This window comes from Vigna angularis, chromosome 2, assembly GCF_016808095.1.
Source record: "Vigna angularis cultivar LongXiaoDou No.4 chromosome 2, ASM1680809v1, whole genome shotgun sequence".
Lineage (NCBI taxonomy): Eukaryota > Viridiplantae > Streptophyta > Magnoliopsida > Fabales > Fabaceae > Vigna > Vigna angularis.
In genome coordinates, this window is record NC_068971.1 from 48,371,074 (window position 1) to 48,394,446 (window position 23,373).

The 23,373-nt window shown below is 30.7% G+C and overlaps 2 protein-coding genes across 2 annotated transcripts; one reads left to right on the forward strand and one right to left on the reverse strand.

The window, feature by feature from the left end:
- Positions 1-9,008: 9,008 nt before the first annotated feature.
- LOC108326995 (transcription factor MYB61) lies at positions 9,009-11,341 on the forward strand. Its single transcript, XM_017560640.2, has 3 exons — positions 9,009-9,296; positions 9,435-9,564; positions 9,728-11,341. The coding sequence occupies exons 1-3, from the start codon at positions 9,164-9,166 to the stop codon at positions 10,782-10,784; spliced, it is 1,320 nt and encodes a 439-aa protein (XP_017416129.1). The 5' UTR covers positions 9,009-9,163; the 3' UTR covers positions 10,785-11,341.
- A 5,528-nt stretch (positions 11,342-16,869) lies between these two features.
- On the reverse strand, positions 16,870-23,236 carry LOC108329377 (pectin acetylesterase 12). The gene is made up of 12 exons (XM_017563549.2): positions 22,777-23,236; positions 22,266-22,348; positions 21,813-21,942; positions 21,636-21,709; positions 20,891-20,977; positions 20,680-20,804; positions 20,514-20,574; positions 20,194-20,247; positions 19,986-20,063; positions 19,784-19,889; positions 19,538-19,683; positions 16,870-17,344 (listed from the first exon to the last, which is right to left on the reverse strand). The coding sequence occupies exons 1-12, from the start codon at positions 22,979-22,981 to the stop codon at positions 17,237-17,239; spliced, it is 1,257 nt and encodes a 418-aa protein (XP_017419038.1). The 5' UTR covers positions 22,982-23,236; the 3' UTR covers positions 16,870-17,236.
- Between the last annotated feature and the right edge of the window lie 137 nt (positions 23,237-23,373).

Genomic DNA, 23,373 nt, shown 5'->3' on the forward strand with positions numbered 1-23,373 from the left:
ATATAAATTTTATCATATATTTTGGATTATACCATTAAAAATGTAAAATTTACATTACACAACAAAACAATCCGTAACATTATGTTTTGTTGGATATGCTTTGTTCCGGGCATGCTCTGTTACCATCTCTTCTAATTGAAGGATAATTGTGTTGGATAAAATTATATTTTAGAATATATAATTTAGAATGTAATTTTAAATTAAAAATATATATTTTATATTTGAAATATATTTTTTCATTAAGAATAAAATTGTCATTTCAATACACCTATGCTCGTCGCAAGAAAATATGGAGGTGCACGAAGAAGCAGCCTCCATCGAAATACTAAATGTAAGGAATGGAACTAAAAAGCAAGTGAACCCACGTCACCTTAAAGACTAATTTTCCAGCTCTTAATCAAGCTAAGTGATTAAAGAGTTTTGATAAACTTTCACATTTAATAACTATTCAAACGAGTTTTCTTTTAAAGACTTTAATTTGAAAAAAAAATCATAAGTTCAACTTAATTTATATATAAAATTCTTCGATAAGATCTTCTAAAATTTGTATTTTTAATTTAGGGATAAGATAGCTATAACTTATAACACATTAATTTTTTTTTTACCTAATTTTTTCATCTATAGTCTTTGCTATTCAAATAATTGAATTATGGATCTCTTTGGCTAGGACATAATTCTCTTAAGCAATCATTTTGCGTTATTGTTTTTTTAAAAAAAAAACTATTTATAAAGTATTTGGGTACTCTTTATGTTGATTGATGTTACCTTATTTTATTGTGATGTTCATGTGGAATGACTTTTTTTTTTCTACCGACCAGAATGAAATCTAGACACAGTCATGTGGGAACCATCAATAACAATTCAAAAGTTAACATCTCAGTTTCTTGTAGTAGTATAAAAAGGAAAGAAAAATAACAAGTATTTCCAGGAATTTTAATTTTTAATTGTTATTTCAAAAACTAATTTTTATATATTATTTAATACGTCTAAAATTTTTTCCTACATATTTTAATTGTAAGCCTGATTCTTCGATTTCTAAGATTAAACAAATTTAGTCTATCATTAATATTATTGAATTACCGATAAAAAAAATCATATTATTGAAAGTAACATATACTAAAATTAATTATTATTTTTCTAATAATATCTTACATAGATAAATAATTGAAATTCTTATTACTTATGAATGTGTATAATTATTTTTTAAGTAATTAGAAGACAATTACTTAAATTTTAAAATTAAGAACCATTATATCTACAATTAAAATTTTTATATAATATTAAATTTTAAAAGTTGCATAGAAATTTATCATATAATTAAAAGCTGATAAAAAAAAAGGAAAACCTTTGTCGAGGAGAAGACAAAGAGGACTTGTTCAACTTGTAGAAATAAAAAACTATGGCTTTTTAGGAGGGAGTGTAGGATTTCCTGTAACGTACTTACAGTATACTTACATAGTCCAGATTAATCTAATGGTGAAAATTTGTGGTACACGGTAGACCAATTATATCCCTTAGTTTAAGAGTGTAGTTGAGAACACTAGATTATCATGTAACTAGTAGGTAAATTAGCATGAAAAACCCGTATTTATCATTTTTTGAGTTGATAACTAGTTTATTGAAGTACAAGCATTTGGATTACTAATTAATAGTATAACTATATAAATAAAGTTTCGAATTTCTATAAAAAGATGTAATATTATGTGATTGTAGTTCTATAAATTTTAAATAAATGTTCTTCAACTAGTTTTACAAATTCTCAATAAAAATTTTCAAATAAAAATTACGAAAAAGAATAAATTTATTAAATTAAAATAACTAAAAAATGAAATAAAATAAACAATAGAAAAAAATAGAGAAAAAGAAAATATCAATGATAAACAAAAATAAAATAAAAATAAAAAAATAAATTTTTACATATGGTCAAATTGAGTCAAAAGTTTCAAAAGTTTTCTATCTCTCAAAATAAGTCTATAAAAAATAATTTTTGAAATAAATGTGAGAGAGACGAATATTAGTTAGAATTTTTTTCTTATATTTTTGTTTTTTATTTTTCAATTTTTGTTTTATTTTCATAAAAAAATTGTGATTTCTTTTTGAGAAAATTGTGAAAGTATTAACTTTCTATTTGGTGAAACTTTTATACAGTATATCTCATAAGAAATTCACTCAAAAATATTTTATTATTTTCAATAAAACATAATGATATTGAATTTTAGGATTTGATTAGTAATTGGAATTATCATAATATTGAAATAGTAGTCATGTTTTATGTTGGATGGATTCTTGAACTGATTGGAAACTACTCTAATTGATACATAATTATAAATTACTAATTGAGTTAATTTGAGAATTACTTGATTGAATCTTTTGTGAAAGAGTTTTTAGTCTTGTGAGTTTTGAGCCTAATTGTGAAGGATGGATCACCCTATGTCATTTATATTTTTCTTGATGACTTGCACATGTTTTGTTGATACTCTTATATTTAGTTTGATTTGCAATTTAGATAGATATGCATTGTTTGATATAATATGAATGAGACATTTCTTATTTTTAGCTAATTGACCAAATAAGTTTATTTTAATAAAGCCCATTACAAAACTATGAAAAGAAAAAGACTATATTATCTCCTATCTTAGAATGAAAGAAAGAACTAATTAATTGTGTTGGGAATGATTGATGAATAAAACGTGTATGAGTATATCACCCACGAAATAATAAGAAAAAGAAATATAAAACATTGATTACAATTATTTAAAATTTAAATACTTTTTTTGAGTAAAAATATTAGGAAGCATATAGGAGAACGAGAAAACACGCAATTAAATTAAAAATAAAGACAAAAACTTAAGAAATTATATTCTATTGTGGAAGATATTATTATTGTTATTATTTTAAATGAAAATACATTGTATGTGAAGTAGAAGACAAGGAGTATATAAAAATGAAATGGAAGATGATGATGTATAGCATGGTAGATGATAAAGAAGAAGAAGAAGATGAGATTGTGCGTAGTAGATTGGTACGTAGAGAGGGAAAAGTAAGAATGTAGGAGGTGGAAAGGATGATCGAATTAGATATTGGTGTGTCTAATGTCTGGCACTAGTTTTCTCTTTGAGTTTGATTAGACCCTTGTAATCAAATTGTGTGGAGTATTCCCCAAGTTCCACACACAACTTCTGATTGAGAAGACTCAAGTCCCACACCTAATGCCTATTAGAATCTCAAATAGTTCAAATGGAGGCATAAGCTCTCTCCCAAAATCACAAGCAATCATGTAAATGTAGCAATAAAGTTGACTATCATTTCCCACTACAAAGCAAAAGTGAAAAATGTAATTATGCAACAATGGGGTACAAAGGAACATTTCAACCAGACAAACCCTTTTCATAATTGATGGGGTTAGGGCTTTTCTCATCTCACGCCCTTCTCTTATCTTATTCTTTATTTCATACATCACACTTAATAAACTAATCCCTCTCATTAGTGGGCAACGCCTTCTAGATCTTAACTTAATAATCATTATTAGTTGGATCTTAATCTTCCATAAATGGAAAGCAACGTCAGGAATGAGACACTCATGTTTCTGTCATCATCATCATTATCATCATCGCTTCTTGCTTTGACAAGACTAAAGATAACTAAGTTGCTGTTAACTAAAACACATGAAGTTTTGCATGTGCCTGTGTTTCCAATCACGCTTAATGGGCCAATTTACCGGGTTAATATCGTCTTCTTAGATTCAAACTTTTGTGAACATTACTAGTTTCAGTTATCCAACAAATCAAGGTGGAAACTCGCTGGCCACGAATTCTGTTTCATCATACTTTGTACTACTAATACTCCTCCTACTCATGGCAATTTCCTAATTACTTAACTAAGCAAAATATCTTCCTGAGGAACAACCTCAAATTCTTCAGCTGCTTAATTTCTAATCATAGTAACACACTTCTTCCTTCTGGAATAATCTCCTTGTTTATTACTGGGCTCTAACTTAAGAAAAGACACTTCACTTTAGGCCTATGCTAAATAATAATAGTTTTGGTGGGAACTTTGACAGAGACCAAATTCTGCAAAGTAAGCTTAACTCGAGAGTGGTTACAACTATTTCTACAGTTTCATGTTGATTATTTTAATCAAATATCTCCCATTAACAAGCTAGTTCAATTATGCCTAGCAACGATGGTTAAGTATCATGAAATTATGAATTCTAACAACTGCTCTTTCTTGTCAATTAGTTGTCTGCTGTGGGATTAGATGTGGAAATGCTGGTTTTTAGTATAATGCTGAGGCATCTTCGATTTTTCAAGGGCAAGTGGATTATGTCTCCTTCTATTTCAAATGCCCATTATGATCATCTAAAAGATCTCTTTATGAAATTTTCTTCTCAAACTTCCCATCAATATTATAACTCGGGCGTTTAAGCATTTCAAATCACACATTTTTCTTTTCTTTGATGACATGGGTTTTAAATGATTAAAATCGTTTGTAGTACTAATTGTTATTACAGCCTCCCACATGATAAGCCAGCCTTTGCAGAACTTCTAGAAATTTTTTGTAGAATAATAATTTCCAAAACCAAATTATACTTCTGCTTTATATATGTAGTCAATAAAGAATCCGAAGGCCACAGAGACATTTTTCACTGAACCTGCTACAGTCATATTGAGCCACTGAACCAGCAGATTACAAATTGAAGTGTCATGGTTGCTACCAATTGTCTGCACTGCTTGTATTTTGGTTAGTGTTTGAAAATTCTGGCCATCAATTTCAACATACATTGAGCTTCTCGTGTTTTTATTTCTTTAAAAATTGTTAATTATGCCTTCAAATTTTGCATCTGTGAAGTACTCTTAAGTATTTTACCTTATGTGAGTAATTGCTTGGGCCTTGTTAATGTATTGGAGGACTCGTAGTAAGGACAAGATTTTTGTTGTACAACTTGTTTCAATATTGGTAATCAATGATTTGTGGACAAATTAGAAGAGACTTGAATACAATTTTTCTTTTCTTTAAGGAAAGAGTGTCATACTTATGGCTTATAGTCCTTTATCTCTCATTTATGGCACTATGCATTGGACCTAAATAATAAGCTTAACTTTAGGTATGGCCTACCAAGATTAACATCACATATTCCCGAATTGACGATAATGCCATACAATTCCTTTCTTATGCAGAGCTCTTTGCTGCAGAATAACTAGGGGACCAGTAGCTGCAATTACTAAAAATTCCCAATATGTATATTCAACCATCACAAAGCAATCCCAGCAAAGCAACTTGTGAGACAAATACACAGCAAAGTGTCCAAGTGATTTTGGATTAGATTTGTCTCAACTACTGTCTGCCTCTGATTATCAAAATGCATGGCTCAAGAGAATTTGACATACCTATTGGCTCTTACCTTTGTGTTGTCTGACTAGTAATGGCCAGTTAGTTTTCAAAAAACAAAATGAAAAAGTAAAACATATTCAGATTCCACCAACAGTTCTTCCATACAAGCCTGTTTCTAACAAGAATTAAGGTGCCACCCTAGCTTCTATCCTGGAACCGAATATTTGCCCCTATTGACTGGCTAAACGTTTATATCATAACATAACAAAACAAGTTATCATTATTTAATGTTAAAACAAGACTGCTTCATTTGTCCCATAAACATAGACATCAATTTTGATTTCACGCAAGAAATGAAATAAATAAAAGGGGTGGAAGAAGAATAGGACTAGAAAACATCGGTTCAATTATAAGGCTGACCAACTTCATTTTTGTCACTAATCAAATGGGCCAGTTGATTATTTTGCTGAGAATATCCGAAGGACAACGAAGCCGACATATATTATAGACGTGTTTAGACAGCAAGTGTAATGGAGTGTATAAACATTTTACAATGTTGTGAGTTTGACTTTTTGAAACAGCTCATATGGGAAAAATATAAGATAAGCCTAGAGGTACATGATGAGGTATGGTCGTGGACTATGGAGATTACAAGCATCTTTCCATGGAGGACTTATTGATAATTCAAAATGTCCAATTGGATGGCTGAATTAGGACATGCTTAGGCCGCGGAAGCTCACAACATGTCAGAACAAATAGACACGCAATCGCAGGAAGATATCAAAACTAATATTGCTAATATATAAACTTGTATTGTATCATTGAGAGGTGAAGGAAGATACCCTTACGGGTTTAGAACGTGTTTGTGAAAAAATGAACCACTTCAAGACAAGACACAATTTTGGATTCTTGTGCGCCATGAATAACTTGCAGAGAATATTGTGCAATTTGTGCCATCTCAGAAGGACAAAGGAAAAGTTTAATTTATTATGCGTACAATGTCATGTAATACTTCTATTCCAAGATATCTAATGTAATTATTTTTTTTTCTTCCAACATAAAAGAAGTAGGTCACCCTTTCAATCTATCTTCAATATACATTACTTTAGACACATGCTGCGACCCTTATTGCTGTTAAGTTTTCCTGTTTCGAAATGATTGAAGCGAATGTCTCTGACTTGATTAATTTACTACTCGATGGCCATGTCCTTTTTTTTCCCTCAACAACTATATCTGATAATTGAAGGCTAATTCTCTTAGTCGAAATTGTTAAAATAGACTTTCTTTCTTTAATAATTAACTGCATAAATTATGTTCGACTTTATTCATTACATGTACCATGGTTAGCACACAGTAACTAGTCCCTGATTTAACTAACAGGTTGTGGTATTATCATTATTTCCTGCTAACTTTTGAATTCTCTAGCAGACAAACTCTGTAGAGTGAAAGGCTTAGTTTAGATAATTACCTTTCAGCAAGAACTCAATGACATAGTGAGGAATCCTCCAATCTCCATCCAAGACACGAATTACAATGCAATTTAAAATTGACTTTTTCTAGCAAAAGTCAGAATGCTGATGGGCTTTTTGGACCTGTGATCTCTCTGCTCCACTTTTTTGATTTGTCCCTATAGAGGGGGAAAGCTATCGTTAGCCAAACTTGTTGAACATCTTTTTGCAAACACAATTGTTTTTTAACTGAACCACAGGTAACTTTTCTGAATGATTTTTTTTTCTGTACACAAAGCTGAAATTATGAGACTTTACTCAATACAAATCAATTGTGCATTACTTAAACTTTCTAACTTTTTGGTCACTTTTTTTTTGTCTCCCATTCTGTAATATTTTAGAAGTTGAACAATTCTAGATGTATGTTTCCTTAATTTTTATTAGGTTAAGGGAATATTTTTTAGTGAAGTATGCATCCTAGAGATGGAATATTGTTTGATCAGTTGCAGGCTGTAATGAGAATTGTGTGATCTGAATTTGACAGTACATGGTGAGCGGTATAAATACTAACTAGATACGAGACGCAGATGCAGACATAGTAACACAGCAAATTTGATGAGTTTACACGTAATGAAGGTGAAGTTTCGTCCGATAGAAAATACAAGCGGTTCTTAAAATATGTTGGTAAACATAAATTAATCAGGTTTAGTGTGTTTATAAAAAATGCAGGCTTGGATAAGCGAATTAAAGGGACAGTTATATTATTGCGATTGTCGTACTTGTATAGAGTTGTTTGTCTCTATTATTAACTATGGTTATGGTACTCTACATAAAACAAGGACGGTTTTAGTATGTTTCCACACAGACGAAGAATTTTGATAAAGATCCAACGTTGAAATTGAAGAAATGGACATTTAATGAAAAAGAGACTTAATTTTCAAAATGCAAAAATGATGAATCATTTGGATAGTTGGTTGAAGTCCAACAATTTCTATGAGAAGAAATGTGACCTTAACTAGCTGGTTTGTCAAAAGTAAAATTGTATTTGTACCCAAATGATGGAACTTTTCCAAAGGATAATGATTTTTGAAAAATGATCCCTAAAAGCTAAAAAGAAGAGAAGGTCAGTTTTGTACCAAAGAGTATCTGGTGGAAAAGTTGGACAAGAAAAGGAAAGGGCTATAGAGTTTTCAAAACTTGAAGTATTATCAGCAATAGGAGCAAGAGAACCTAGAGAAGGTTCTGTTATCGTCAATTTAATGCAGTATGCTTTGTTTGCTTACCTTACCTCTCTCAGCCTTTACTTTTCCACGAGAATTTTGCCCTTCTTAATTCTACTGGTTTATTTGTACTTCATATTACTAATCTTGGACTTGCCTTTGCCTAGGCCATGCCACTCCTCCAAATTCCATTCAAGCTTCTTCCTTTCTTCTCTCTCATCCAAGTCATGTGGGAATGGAGAAATTTCGTCACACTCCACAACTTTCAAACTCACGAGATAACAACTATATGCTCTAAACCAGCATGGTACATATTACATAACATAACCACCAAGGTCGGTTAAAAGTGAAAACCGTCCTAGCTACCATTGTAGCAATTATACCCACCACAATTTCTCACATACCTATCTTTGGGACTACCTTCACTCCCTTACAACCAATATCACTTTTCCCATATTTACACATTTCTCAACTGTTTTTTTCCCTTCATTTCTTATTCACATCCTATTTTCTTTACATCACTCTTTTTTATTAATCAACTAAACAACACACACTTTAACCTATTCTGTCTCATCTTTCTCTATCTTTTACAATATAAAAATGAATTATATAGTATTAATCAATTTCAAACCACAAACTCACCTTGGATAACTAGTAGTTGTTGTTGTTGTTGTTGTAAGTAGTAGTTGATTGGGAGTGTAAAACTCTTGGCTGTAAAAGTGCAAAGACTATTTTCTGGTAACAAAAACCTGAATGGCCATGGTGGTGGTGGGACATTCTCATAAATAAGTCAAAGCATATGATCCTCCCTGGTGGGATGTGATCCGTTGGATATAAGAGAGGAGTTGCAGGAGGAGCGTTGGATGAGAGTGTGGGACCGAAACAATTATGTGGAATGTCTCGTGAAGAAAAAAGATGAAGCTAGTTCTGGAAGGTCAGATATATAAATTTCAAAACGACAGTGTCCAATCACCCTTCTTATTATAAGGCTCCTTCTATATATTCGAATCTCTATGCAAGTTGCAAAATTCTTAAGCTCCAACGCTTCCCATTAATTCACATCAAAGCTCCTGTGTCCTTCTTGACGATCCACGTAGGTTCTGACACAAGACTTTTGCCGCTTTTAACAAACATTTCAAATCGCTTAAGGCAGCCATAGTGCACATGGGGAGACACTCTTGCTGCTACAAACAGAAGCTTCGTAAAGGCCTCTGGTCTCCTGAGGAAGACGAGAAGCTTTTGAATTACATCACCAAACATGGCCATGGATGTTGGAGCTCCGTTCCAAAACTGGCTGGTACCACTACTGTGCAACACTTAATCTTTCATCACTTTATCAGTATTGCAGCGTGTGCACAACACAAAACTCTTTTTAATTAATTAATTATTACCCTTCCTTCTCTCTCTCAAACTTTCTTCTTCCTTTCTATGCCAGGCCTTCAGAGGTGTGGCAAGAGCTGCAGATTAAGGTGGATTAATTACCTTAGGCCAGATTTGAAGAGAGGGGCGTTCTCACAGCAGGAAGAGAACTCCATAATTGAACTTCATGCAGTCCTTGGCAACAGGTACTGTTATTGTGTTCCAACTTGTTGCTATTTTTGGCTTTTCCTCATGTAGATTGTTGCCACTACAAGAATTCTCGGTGGACCGATTTCTGCAGGTTGTCGGTAATACATGTTTTTTGTTTATGGGATTGTATGCGTTTTGAACTTTTGATGGGTGTACCAGGTGGTCGCAGATCGCTGCCCAGTTACCAGGAAGAACTGATAATGAGATAAAGAATCTATGGAATTCCTGTCTGAAGAAGAAGCTTAGGCAAAGAGGCATTGACCCAAACACACACCAACCCCTCTCTGAGGTTGAGAATGACAAGGACAAGCCTCTCACGGCTGACAGAAGCAATCAGAAAGCCTCCAATGAGGTGAGTGTTGTTGAGCCACCAAAACAAAAGCCCATAACTTGTACTACTTCCATGCCAATGGATAGATATCCCCTTGAAGTTTCTGCTACCTCAAAGATCAGCAGTGGTGGCAACAACAGCAGCAGCACCCTAGACAGGTTTGGCACTTGTCATGACAACAACAGCTCCATGGCTAGTTCTGATATGATGGGAATGGGATACTTCCCTTTCCAGCACCTGAACTATGGACCAAACATGGGACTCACTACTGCAAACCCCAACAACACCCCACTTTGTTTCATTCCTGGTTCCACATCTTCCCAAATGATGTCAGAGCTGAATTCCACCATGCTCCATTCTGTGTTCTCAACACATGTAAAGCCCACTGTCAGCCTCCAGTCTAATAACAACAACCCATCTTCCATATTTTCTGACGGGGTTCAGAACTGGGAAGGAAGTGCCTTCAGCAATAATAACAACAACAACAATGCAAGCAAAAGCAATGGGAGCAGTAGCTGCAGCATCCAATTACAAAGCAGCACTAACTTCCTTGATCATGGCACAATAACATGGGGGCTGCAGGCAGAATCTGCCACCAAGACAGATAATAAAGATGCTAATTCTTCTCATGTGGTACCCTTGCAATCAGAAGCAGAAGACATCAAATGGTCCGAGTATCTGAACAACACCCCTTTTTACCTGGGAAGCACAGTGCAGCAGCATCAAACCACTCACTCTCTCTACAGTGACGAGGTGAAGCCAGAAACAGCCTTCATAGCAGACGAATCAAGTACCAGTTGGCACCACAGCCAGCACTTTCAACCCTCGGATATATATAGCAAAGATCTCCAGAGATTTTCAGTAGCCTTTGGACAATCCCTGTAGCCTGCAGGCAATGACTGTACTTAACACGTGGAAACCTCAACCAAAGAGTGGAGCAAGATGCCGACATTTCCAATGTGAAGTAGGTCAGAAATTTGTCGTGAGTTCTGACCGCAGGTGTGTGCTGTAAATTTTTCTTTTGATATTGTAAATGTGTCCGATTTATACCAAAAAAGAAACACCTCAGCAATCAGCATTATGTTACAGTATAACTAATATTTGTGATTGATTCAAGCTTCTTCTTCTTCTTCCATCACTTTGTTCATTAAACACAGAATAAGGCTTGTTCCATACAGATCTCGATTCCTTATACAGTATTCATATGGATCTACATACAATTTATGATAAAAGTGAGCATTATTTTTCTGAATTAAGTTTTTTTTTTTGTTTTGTTGCTATATTGTGTAATAGTTACCATTAAGGTGATGGAGCGTGCGTATGACACAATATAGTTTGAAATCTAGTATGATGATCTTTTGTGTGTCCGTGATTTGCTACTACACAGTCAGCTTTTCACTTGATCCTTTTCCAATTGAGAATCCAGTGAAGTTATTTTCTTTTGTGTCGTGGTACCGTTTTTTCTTTAATGGGTGTCTATCACTGTCTCATACAGATAAAAGAGTGTTTACACTTATTGGACAAACCTTAGCTCCATTCCCTTTCACCTTAACGAGTGAAGATAAGAAAATTATAGACTACTACTCTACTCTACTCTTCCCTTCACCTACGTCTTTCTAATCTACGCAATCCAAAACTGTTTGACGGTTTTAATTCCCAACTCAACGCTGTAGTCTCTGCAACGTACAAAAATCAAAATAACCCAAATTTATGGCACCACACCGACTAATTCACTTTAATAAAGGGCCATCCCAACTTCTTTAACGCCTTCTTTCTTTCTAATATTGTGGTACTGTGTTGTTTCCCATTATCAAAGATGATCGGTACAAACAAAATTTCACAGAATAAAATAAAAAATTAACATAAATTTATATATACATAATATATCTTCGTTAGTGAGAGACCTTATGAAATGTACTAAAAACAAATTCATTTAACTGTATTTTTATCAAATTTTAGCATGGCTAATTTCTACAAACCAAATTTTAATTTAATATAATTTAATCAATATTTATTTTTTCATTTTAAATAGTTACTCACGTCTAATAATAACGAACTGATTACAATTTATTTTCACTTACTTTTTGGGATAAAATTATAATATTCTATTTTACCAATTAAAATATATTTTTAATCTATCAATCCTATTCACTATTTTTTATAAATTTTATTTTCAATTTTTTAATAATAATATTATTATGTTTGTAATTATTTATTTTTATTTGATAACATTTTCTTTAAATATATCATACCTATAACATCGTATTCAAATTTTTACAAATTTTCATCTCAAATTACGCAATTTTTTTTTCAAATTTTAATAATTTTTTATCATCATTTTTAAATCTATTTAAATTCATTCTCCAGAATCCATCTCCTTAAAACAAAAATTTTATTATAAAGAAGTGGGGCAACTAAAAAGTAAAACAATGCTACACATTTTACTTAAATTTGCATGGTCCATGTAACTTCCTCAGTTTTCACCATCGTTTTAATTATATACATGTACTTTTTAAATTTTACATTTAACTATATGTTTATATTAATGTTGCAGCACTGTCTTAGTGCTTTTGCACAAAATAAAAGAAAGGAAAATTTTATTATAATAAATATTATTTTAATTTAATTATTTTTAAAATGAAACAGTACAATACTATATTAATAGAAATTTAATATCATGATACACATTTTATAAATATTATATAGCTCTTAATTTAAAAATTAAATTACATTCTTTCTTTCAATGTTTTACCTCAATCTTTTTTAAATTAATAGCTTGAAATTAATGGAGAAAATTCAACCCCTTCCATCCAAGTTGATTTTTTTTTTTAATTTATAAATTGAAAATAATAAAAAAAAAGAGACACAACTCTCGTTGGATCTTGTTTGCTTGCATTGTATAACATTTTTTTATGTCTCAGATAGATAAATACTTTCTTTAAGTTTACTGTAAGAATATTGTTTACAAATTTTAGCTTTCAATTGTTGAACTATGTTTCTATTTTAATTACACCGAAATCAAAATCAAAAGTAAACTCTTTTGATTAGTTTAGAAGACACACTATTTATCTTAATTCAAAAGTATTTTTTTTTCTAAAATACTTTTCGTTTAAACTTTATATCAGAGGAGTGAATAAAAAAGAGTTATTGAAAAATGTATTCATAATTTGGAGAGTGTTCGAGAAATAATATTATTAAATAAAGTGAAATTCCATCTATTAAGAGAACTGTCGTTTACTTTGATACACTTTGCTTAATTTGTACTGGAGATAAGTATTCGTTGGAATAGTATTTTTTCTTAAAAATATTGAATAGAGTTATATATTAAAGATTTGAAACTTAAAATGAGTTGAATATGAAAAGATATTTATTGCATGATAGAAAAAGTACCAATTTGAAGTTGTGACGATAGAATTCTGCATGAATGGGTCCCACAGCTCATGACACTGAAATAGGTTTCCTTGTTGTTTAGTCTGAGTGACATTAGAAATGACAGCCACACACAAAAATTAATATTATTAATAACATCTTACGAGAATAAATAACTCTCAATCCTCACCGCAGAATTTCCAAACAAATTTAGAGCACGAGTTATATGCACCCAGCGTCTTCCAACCCGTTCATTATGGATTGATTAGGAAGTAATTCCATTTAATCTGTTTATTAACGGGATAAAAAATCTGAATTTACTTTAATTTATTATAAATTAATTAATTAAACAGATTAATTCACTTATTCATTTAATTATGCACCGTTTAAACTAAAAAAAGTGATGAAAACGTTTACATTTTAGATTTAGAGTTAATTATAATGTTAAATAAATATCGTTAATAAAATAAACAATTATCAAATAATAAATTATAAATTTTTGATATTTAATTTAATTTGAAAGTAAAATTTTAATATTTATAAATGTATGGATATATTTTAAATTTTAAATATTTTTTTAATATGATATTCTTTTATTAAAATTTGTCAATAAATTATATAAAATTATATATATCATAAAAACAATCATTGAAATTATTTATGTAATTTTTAAAATGTTTAATATATTGATTTTATTTATTCGAAGTTAAAATAGAAGTTTTATAAAAAAAAAATCATCTATCATGAATCATATTAATTCATCTAAATTAATCCGGAAGTAAATCATAAGTTGATAATTAAATTATTAAATATAAAAACTAAAATATTAAATAAAATAAAATTTAATTCGAATCCAATCCGGACTTAATAATCTTTAATTTCACCTAATAAAAAAATAAAATAAATTTAATTTATTAAATTACACGTATAAACCCTTGGTAAGAACGTATATGGTTATTAAACAAACTCAAAAGTAGCAGATATTGATCATTATCACTAACATACTTTTCATAAAATGGTAAAACTATTTCCTTTAATCGGATATCATCTCAATTAATGAACAAGTCATTTAGTATATTTTGATTCTAAATACCTAATGTCACACGATGCCACTTTAATAGATATTGATTATGACTAAATACTTGAATCATTAATGGTTAACTAATAAAGAATCTATTAAACTTATAATTGTTTTTAGTTATATGTATAATTATGACAACTGATTTAAGCCCTTATTTAATGTCATTTACTAAATGAAGAAACGCGTTTATTAATTAATAACCAATACATAAATTATTATTAATTAACAACCAGAGTTTAAACTTTGTATGAAGATAATCTTGCATCATAAAATAGAGATTTATCTCAAATGACCACACTACACTCTGTGTTTTTGTGGTACAATAGAAAGTTTCATAAAATTGCATTCAACACCTTATTTCCTTCCTACTTTCTGTGTTGCATTGCATAACCTACTTTTCTCATATTGAATTGAATTAAATTATAATAAACTATTACAGTAATGTAGCTTTTAAATATTAAACTATTATATACCAGTACTTAAATTTAAGAAGAACATAACTTATTGTTGAAAAAACACGTTTTCAAATAGGATAGAATTTTAGTAATAACTTACAAACTAATCTAATTTTTTTGTAAGATCAAATTAAACTCAATTTCTTTTTTTATCTAAAATCACTCGTTAATGTATGCAATTTGATTCAACTATTTCAAATTGTAATTTATGTGATCCACTTAAATTATTGTATATTTCAATTTAAGCTTCTTACATCATCCAATCAGAGAGGTATGCAGAAAGACGAATATTTAAAAAAATTGAAGTTTTATTATTGATAGATAAGGACAAATTCTGGAGTCATAGTTACAAATATTAAAGCCACCCCCTTCACATTCTTAAATTAAATTATTTGAAAAATGGTCCTTATATTGTCCATGTGCACGCACAAATTCAATAACTGGTCTTGGTCTTTAAATAATCTCTGGCTTGTTCGTTGTTTAATTTATGGACATTTAAGATTCCATGTTTAGAATCTTGAACCATGTGAAACAAATTATTGGCTTTATTTTCTATGACCCTACAATCATCACTGTCCAAGAACACAACAAAAATCTCGGGTAGGATAATCAGATAATGGCAAACCAATCTCATGTTTGATCTTCCATAATAAACTAATTTATATTGTTGCTAAACAAACCTCACAAAGTTGCTTCGAAACACACGGTTCTGATAAAAAAAATAATAAAATAATTTTTAATTACAAGTAAGGGTGAAAATATATCTGTATCATGTTTCATAAACAAAAGTTTTCATTTTTAATTATTGTCTTCAAGACGATCTACATTTAATAGAAAAGTAACCAATAGACAATTTGTTGATTATGACAAAGATGAATAAAATGATTTGGATAATGATTGAACTAATAAGGACGGTGTTGATTATTAAATAACCTTGTCGGAAGATTTGATCCGGGAGAAAGGTTAATTTATGTCAGTTTTTAGGCAATGGTAACAATCTAAGGCTCAAGTTTAACGTATTGCACTATGAATAGGAACCAGTGTTAAGGACTATGTTAATGTCGGATTCTAATTAAAAATTAGCGACTTTAAACCCACGTTTTAAACAGAATGTTCTCTATAAAATCTTAAGCATGACCAACTTTATATTGCATATCATAACAAAAATCATATGCAAAGTCATCCAGGTAAGTTTGATACGGTGGGTTGAATCCTTCTCAATGAAAATCATATTCTTGAAATGGTTAGCTACAAATTGATTAATTTTAAGTACAATCGAGTCTATTAATGAAATAATACAGAATAGCAAATCATAATGAAATGAAATTTTTTTTAATGAAGTCAAAACTATAAAATCATACAACATTAATATTATTATAAAGTTACAACAGAACATAAAAAATTGTGTAAAATAATACTAGTTCTGGTTGAATCAAGTTTTATGTGTTCGATATTCCAACCAAAGATACTTGAATTTTAAAATATGAACTTAATCAATAATTTGAACCAATCAAATTTAGTTAGAGTTAATCAGATCAAGTAACGTGAGACTCATCCACCCCTTCATATGTATGACTTCTACGCAGTACATGGCTAAGTGTAGTTAAAGCATTGAATGTTTCAATTTTTTTTTGTCCAAACAGTTTGGAAATTAGTAAGTGATTGGGTTGGGCAACTGCAACATAAGCAACTTTGGGCCTTACCCAGCCCAATACAGTGCGCCCACCCTCAGCTTTTGTGGGCTTTTTTAAATTCTTCAAACTCCCTACACGCTATCATTCGGAATTCAGTTTCCAGAACACATTAAAATAAATCCGATTTTTTTTTTCTGTAGATAATCACCCCATTTTTATTACGGAAACAATTTTCCGGAAACTTTTGATGGGGTGCACCAAGAAATTTGATAAGGTGTAAGAAGTCCTTGCTATTCTTCAATTTAAGATAATGTTTCGAGTGATTCATTCTCACGTATGATTGTTTCGTTTTTTACTTTATTTTTTAGCAAGGGCAGGGGGCTAATAACAATTTAAATTCAGATAAATTCATCCTTTTCTTTTTTTTTCTAATTTCTTCTACAGCAATAGTATGGCGTAAAGTACTTAAATGAGTGTTACCTTTTGTAATGAAGTTTTGTCACATACACAATCATGAATCAAATTCCTAAGACAGTTCAAAACACAGAAATCTACTAAGTGTGACAAACTTTGTTGGTACACGTTCTTTTTCATTGTAAGCTAGAAGGGAACTAAACTATAACATTTGGTTATTGCTGCACCTTGGCATTCCCAACATGGTAATGGTCGATAGATTAAATTTTCATTTTTCAGCTTCCTTTTTTTTTTTTATTGTTTTCCATAATTTAATTGAATGACATAATCCTCCATTTATGAGAAGTAGCGCAGAAATGAATGAGATGATGGATGAACTTTGGCTCATCTGAAAATCAGATGATGGCACGTATTATCACAAGGGTAAGGACAATCAATAACCTTAACACCTGCTCGATCGAAATACCAATCTCCAACAGCCAGAGCAATAGCCTGCACAAGCACATTGATCAATATCTAGAACATAATTTAACTAAGTTATATTATATTAATAGCAATAGCTAGCAATCACTATTATGTAGCAGCATATTTAAAAACCATCTATAACTTCCTATGTTGTTTGTTTCTACAGGTGAATCAATGTTGTTTAGTGAACGTCATAGCATGTAGTATTAATATGCATGGTTTATATTGGTCGTCCTATTTTCTTTGAGCAGTCCAGTGGCTACTAGGGGTGGGCAAACTGCACTATTTGCACTGCACTATAAATCTATTACAATTAACTATAAAATAGTTTAAAAAAACTGAACTGTACTAGAAAATAGTTCACAAAAACTGAACTAAACTACTTTTTAGTTCAGTTAACTATAAAACAATTCAGTTAACTACAATGCACCTTTTTCTAATAAATAAATGTAGTTTTGCACTAGTACAACTGTCAATGGCTAATCATCGATAAAGTTAAAAGAATTAGTTCAATTTGATTTTTTTTTAATAATTACAAACAAATAAATTAATATTCAATAACATCACAGCATTTAAAAAAATTAAATTATAAATCTATATAATTAGAATTAGTAAATAATTATAATAAAAAATTTAAAAAAATTAATGAAATATTATTGGTACTATTTTATCATATTATTAAAATTAAATTAATAACTATAATTATTTATCATTACTATTTATTATTAATTTAAAAATATAAAATGTCTAAAATTTGATTCTCATATTAAATATAGTTTAATTTAATAATATAAATTTGTTTATATATTATTTTATATAGATTAAAAACTTAATCTTTAAAAAATATTTCTGTTTATCTCTGTTTTGCGTTATTCGAAATATTTTTATTTTGACAATTATCTAGTTTAATATAAAAACTCTCATCTTTCTTCTCTTCTCACCTTTTTCTGAATTCTCATATATATATATATATATATATATATATATATATAATATTATATTTTATAATTATTTACATAAGTACTTTTATCTTTTTATTTTTACAATTATAGTTAATTTTATTAAGTTATAAAAATAATTACCAGTTTTTGAAATATAATTACAATATAATAAAATTTAGTTTTTTTTAAAATAGATAATTATTTTAGTATAAATTTAATAATATCATTTTATTTTAATAATTATTATAATAATAGTTAACTTTTTAAGAACAACTAATTAATACAAAAATTATTTATCATTACTATAATTATTTATCATTACAATTTAATTATGTTGTAATTTTACTCAACTAAAAAAAGTATTTTTTTAGTTAACTATAGTTTAGTTCAGTAAACTATTTTAACTCAAACTAACGAAATGTTTTGGCACTGCTGTTAAATATTAGCATTGCGCTCAAAATTAACAGTGATCCAAATCTTTCTGCAAATTGTTTATGAATAGTAATACGTGTCAGGCTTTTGCTCACTGCATCCCATAATTATTAATTGTTGTTCTATAATTTTTGAAATGACCATTTTAATTTTTATGATATGTTTTCTTTATTACGAAGCCTTTCAAAATAAGTTTTATTAAACAAAATTTTTTAAATAAGGTTATTGAAACAAGTTTTTAACAACAATTAGTTTTAAATCTAATTTAATTCTATAAAATCAATAGATCTAAAAATAAGAAATCTTATTAAAATAAGTAACTATGATACTACATGTTTCAACTCATTTTTGAAACAAAATTTCTAGAAATTTTTTAGAATCCTACATAAACATCATCTTCCCCTTTTCAATTAAACAATTCGAAAGTATTACGGTTTTGTTTTCAAGTTAGACAATTCAGAAAAGAAAAAAAATTACATTTTAATACCTTGGAGATTATACACGAAAACGTGTGTTCATCATTTGGGCACAGTGACAAGCTTTCGGTGGCCGTGAGTTGAGAGAAAATTGAGACAGAGAATGATCTAAACTCTAGTTAACTCCAGTTAACAGTTAACTATACAATAAGTTTAGTATTTTCAAACTGAACTATTAAACAGTATAATTGGTTTTTAGTAAAAATAGTTTAAGTTTTTTAAGTACAAAACAGTATAGATAAACTATAGTTTATGGTTTTTAAGTGAATTGTGCCCGGCCCTAGTGGCTACAGATCACATTACGAAAACAAACGCAGGTCAACATGTCAGACTGACACGTACATTGCATTAGTCCAAAGTGTCAGACTCACCTTGTTCCTAATAACAGGAGAATTGTCAGCAAACCATGTATCCTGTCTCTCAGTTTGGCAGTGAGAAAAACACGAGTTAATAAACAAGCCATTCTGGTTTGCTCTTGCGAAGTCTTTGATAACATTCAGCATGTGATTCCTGAATCCTGTACCAAAGAGATAATGAAATATCTCAATCACTTGAATAACATATTAAAGGCCTCCCTCCACTTAATCAATGCTATTGCTCTACATCATATTTATTACCTTGCAGATATTGGATTTGCGGTGCAGTACATTTAGCATGATTTAATCTACAATCACGCCAATAGCCATGCGGATCTGCAGATGGAGGAGCTAAACTGGACTGGATCTGATGATAAGCATGGATAGGTATTTATCAACAACGGCTAATTTAATGATCCAGAATTTATGATTTATTACCAGATGATAAAGTGACACAATTTACCTGCCATGAATCATAAGCAGCATTAAGAATGAATAACGGGGTCTTAACACTGGCAATCAAGTTTTGAGGAAAGAAGCACTGAAAATGGAGTAGAAAACAAGTCAGTGAAAGTTCAATTAAGAGCAAGAAACAATGATGCATTCCTTTTCTGCATATTCGTTTAAATGAAACTGATATTCCTAAATGTTTGGTACAAGGCAATGAATACCGAGATGGGATCAAGGTGATTAGTACAAATTTGAGGCAGATTCTTCTGCGCTCCCTGCAATGATTAAACAAATATTTATCAGCATCCCTTGAAGCTTATACCCATGTAAATGACCAAGTTTTCAAACCATACAAACTGTTGCAATTAAAATTGGTTTCAGAATACAGTTTAACTGCTCATAACATGATTTCATACTATATTCAACGCTGGCTTTTGGTTTTGTAGCTGTTGTTGAAACACATACTATAAGTCAAATTTTCAAGACAACCATGAAATAATTGAATATGGAAGTAGTTTCTTAACAAATCGTACTGTCTTACCTGCAATCCTACAACACCACTGTATAAGTTCCTCAGTGTATGGCCGCCAGATACGTCAATCCTATAATTACAAGGGAACAACAATTGGACAGTAAAATAAGAACGAAAATTCTATGATATGGTGGAAATTGCGTGAAAGCATGAAGTAGTACAGCTTGCCACATACGCATCAAGAAACAACCCAGCATCGCTTAGACATTTGACTCTGGTGGTCATTGGAAAGAGACCACGAAATTCATCACAATGAATAATAGTAGCTAAGCCACCTGCGGAGCATCCCGAAAGAAGAGCCTGAAGCAAAATTAAATGCACATTACATGACAAGAAATATTACTGACATAGTATTATATATATCCATGCATATTAGTTTCTATAACCTGATCGGCAAAACGCATTCCCTTTGACATCAAATCTTCCATAGCAGCTGTCCAAATACGTTGTCCTCTGAATTGCAGTTCAGCAGTCTATTTTGACAAACAATTTATGAAAGTAAATACAGTTTGAATATTTCTCAATTAATTGATCATCAAGTGAATTCAAGTAGCACACGTCCACAGTGATATTTCTTCTTTCAAGTAGCACACTTCCACAAGTGAAAACACAGCTAAACTTAAAGATTTCAGAAGAAGGAAAAAATAAACACTTAAGAAGATTGGAACGAAAATCACTATGTTGTCTCTTGGTACAATAAATTCATTAGGTGGATGTATTTTGTCTTCATTTCAACCTGTTTTGTATTTTCAATTTTCCCATTTTACACTTACTCAACCAAACAAGCCCATATAATATAGAATCTGTATGTTGCAAAACTAGTCCTCTGTGTGCGTTTAAACCTTTTCCTTTGTACTTCGTGTTGGATTTACTTTTGTTTGACTAACTGTGAAAGAGTCTTGCACTAGCATTAAACCATATGGTACCAAGAGTTTAAAAGTTGTTAAAATCTTCCACTGCAAATTTAAAATGCAAATTGACAGTATCTTTCTCAAATTGTACTCATTAAAGTGAACAGTTCAGAATGCTATTCCACATATTATACTAAACTTTTAAGGTAACAGCTTCTATTATTTCATCTTCTTGCAACCAAAATATTAATTTTAGGAACATCAGAATATCAAACTCTACCTCATCTTCACTGTCCCCAGCAAATGAGGCACCATCACAATAACGAAGCTTTACTCTATTCCAGTTGAAAAAATCTACGAACATGAGGAACAATAACAAACAAAACGGCTGATGCATATAACAAGGAAAAGAAAAGAGAAGAATTTGATCATCTCAGATTTTTCAACTGAAAAGAACCTGGATTTTCTTCAGCCTTATTACTCAATATTCCAGTAAAATATATCTCTTTTTCCATGAAATCTGATGATCCACGCCGGGTTTTCTTGCGATAAACACATGTTCTAATATTATTACACCATCCACCACCCTGCCACACAATTTTCACTTCAACATCACTATAAACCGTTACAGCCTATCAAGCTGAGAAGTAAGTTGATCAGTACATAATGCTTTAAAAAGAATCTCAATGACATTTAGAGATCCAAAAACATTTTTGTTTCTATGCATGTCATATAACAAAAACCGGATACCAACAACCCATTCACTACAATTTACAAATGCTTTCCAAGTGTGAAAATGAAATACATATCAACCTTTTGCAATGCATGTTTTACGAGGTAAAAACTACCTCAGAAAAATAAAATGAATCAAAACAAAACAATTGAAAAGGCCAAGTGATAGTAATAATACCTCTAAATTAATAAGCCAGCTATTTGCTCCTGATCCATATCCCCGGTGCAAATGATAACCGGGTAATGTTCCATCCAAGCAAACTGTCAAAGCCAAAGAAAGGAATTACATTTAACCAAATTAAAGCCAAAGCATTCTTAATTATGGTTAAAAACTGCTGTTCAATGCCAAATATTCCTTAAATATATTGCAGTTCCTGCATGTGGAAACATTCATATTTTACTTGGTTAAAATTAATTGAGACACGCTAGGCTAATTAATGCTGCGGAGACACAGCTGCAAGGACTTAGTACTTAAAAAGTTCAGAATCAAAACTTGTAAGAAAAAAATTTTAAAAATGAAAGAGAAAACAGAACAATTTCAATCAGACAAAGTACATTCCAAGTAACATCATAATATTAAAAAATGAGAGGTGGCAACAGCAGTTATACTCCAGACTGAGTCATAGGCTAATTCATTTGCTTATAAAATGAAAAATAAATAAAATAACAGGTTGGAACTAGATGATTACCTGCTCCTTTAGCAGCAGCATTTTGGACAAGGGTGAGTCCTACCAGCAGAAGATTACTCCCGGCGTAGGATAAGGAAGCTTCATGAGCCTCTAATAAAGACAACTCTGTTTCATTGAATTGATGTTCATAATAACCTTCGAACCCATCAACCCAGCTGCTGAAAACTAGTGCTATAGCAATGGCAGTCCAGAAAACTCTCGCCATGGGCAAACAGCACTTGGTGAGTTGGTAAAAACACTGTGCTTTGTTAGGCTAATGAAGCAAACAATAATGCACACCCAAATCAGACATTACCAACAGATGAAAAGCCATTTTTGTTGAAAAATGTTTTCTCTACTCTAAAATTTCGGAGCTAATCAAGGAAGAGTTACTAAGGTGGTAATAACTAACAAGAGAGATAAAGAAAATGAAGGAAGGAAGAAAAGGAATCAGATTTATACACACAACACTACGTTTGGAATCGTATAAAGTTCACGCTTGCTAAATAAACATCTTGTACACCGTTTCTGTCACGGACTCTCTTTCTACTTTTTCTTTTTTCTACATTAATTTTGATGCTCTGCTCGATGAAGTTATGTGATCAAAAGTTTATACTG

Excerpts from the sequence above, each read along its gene's own strand:
- LOC108326995 (XM_017560640.2), top strand. The coding sequence starts at position 9,164 with ATGGGGAGACACTCTTGCTGCTACAAACAGAAGCTTCGTAAAGGCCTC. Across the intron at positions 9,297-9,434 it reads CTCCGTTCCAAAACTGGCTG|GCCTTCAGAGGTGTGGCAAG; the intron begins GTACCACTACTG and ends TTTCTATGCCAG. Across the intron at positions 9,565-9,727 it reads CATGCAGTCCTTGGCAACAG|GTGGTCGCAGATCGCTGCCC; the intron begins GTACTGTTATTG and ends TGGGTGTACCAG.
- LOC108329377 (XM_017563549.2), bottom strand. The coding sequence starts at position 22,981 with ATGGCGAGAGTTTTCTGGACTGCCATTGCTATAGCACTAGTTTTCAGC. Across the intron at positions 20,064-20,193 it reads ATCACCTTGATCCCATCTCG|TGCTTCTTTCCTCAAAACTT; the intron begins GTATTCATTGCC and ends CTCCATTTTCAG. Across the intron at positions 17,345-19,537 it reads CTCCTGTTATTAGGAACAAG|GCTATTGCTCTGGCTGTTGG; the intron begins GTGAGTCTGACA and ends GTGCTTGTGCAG.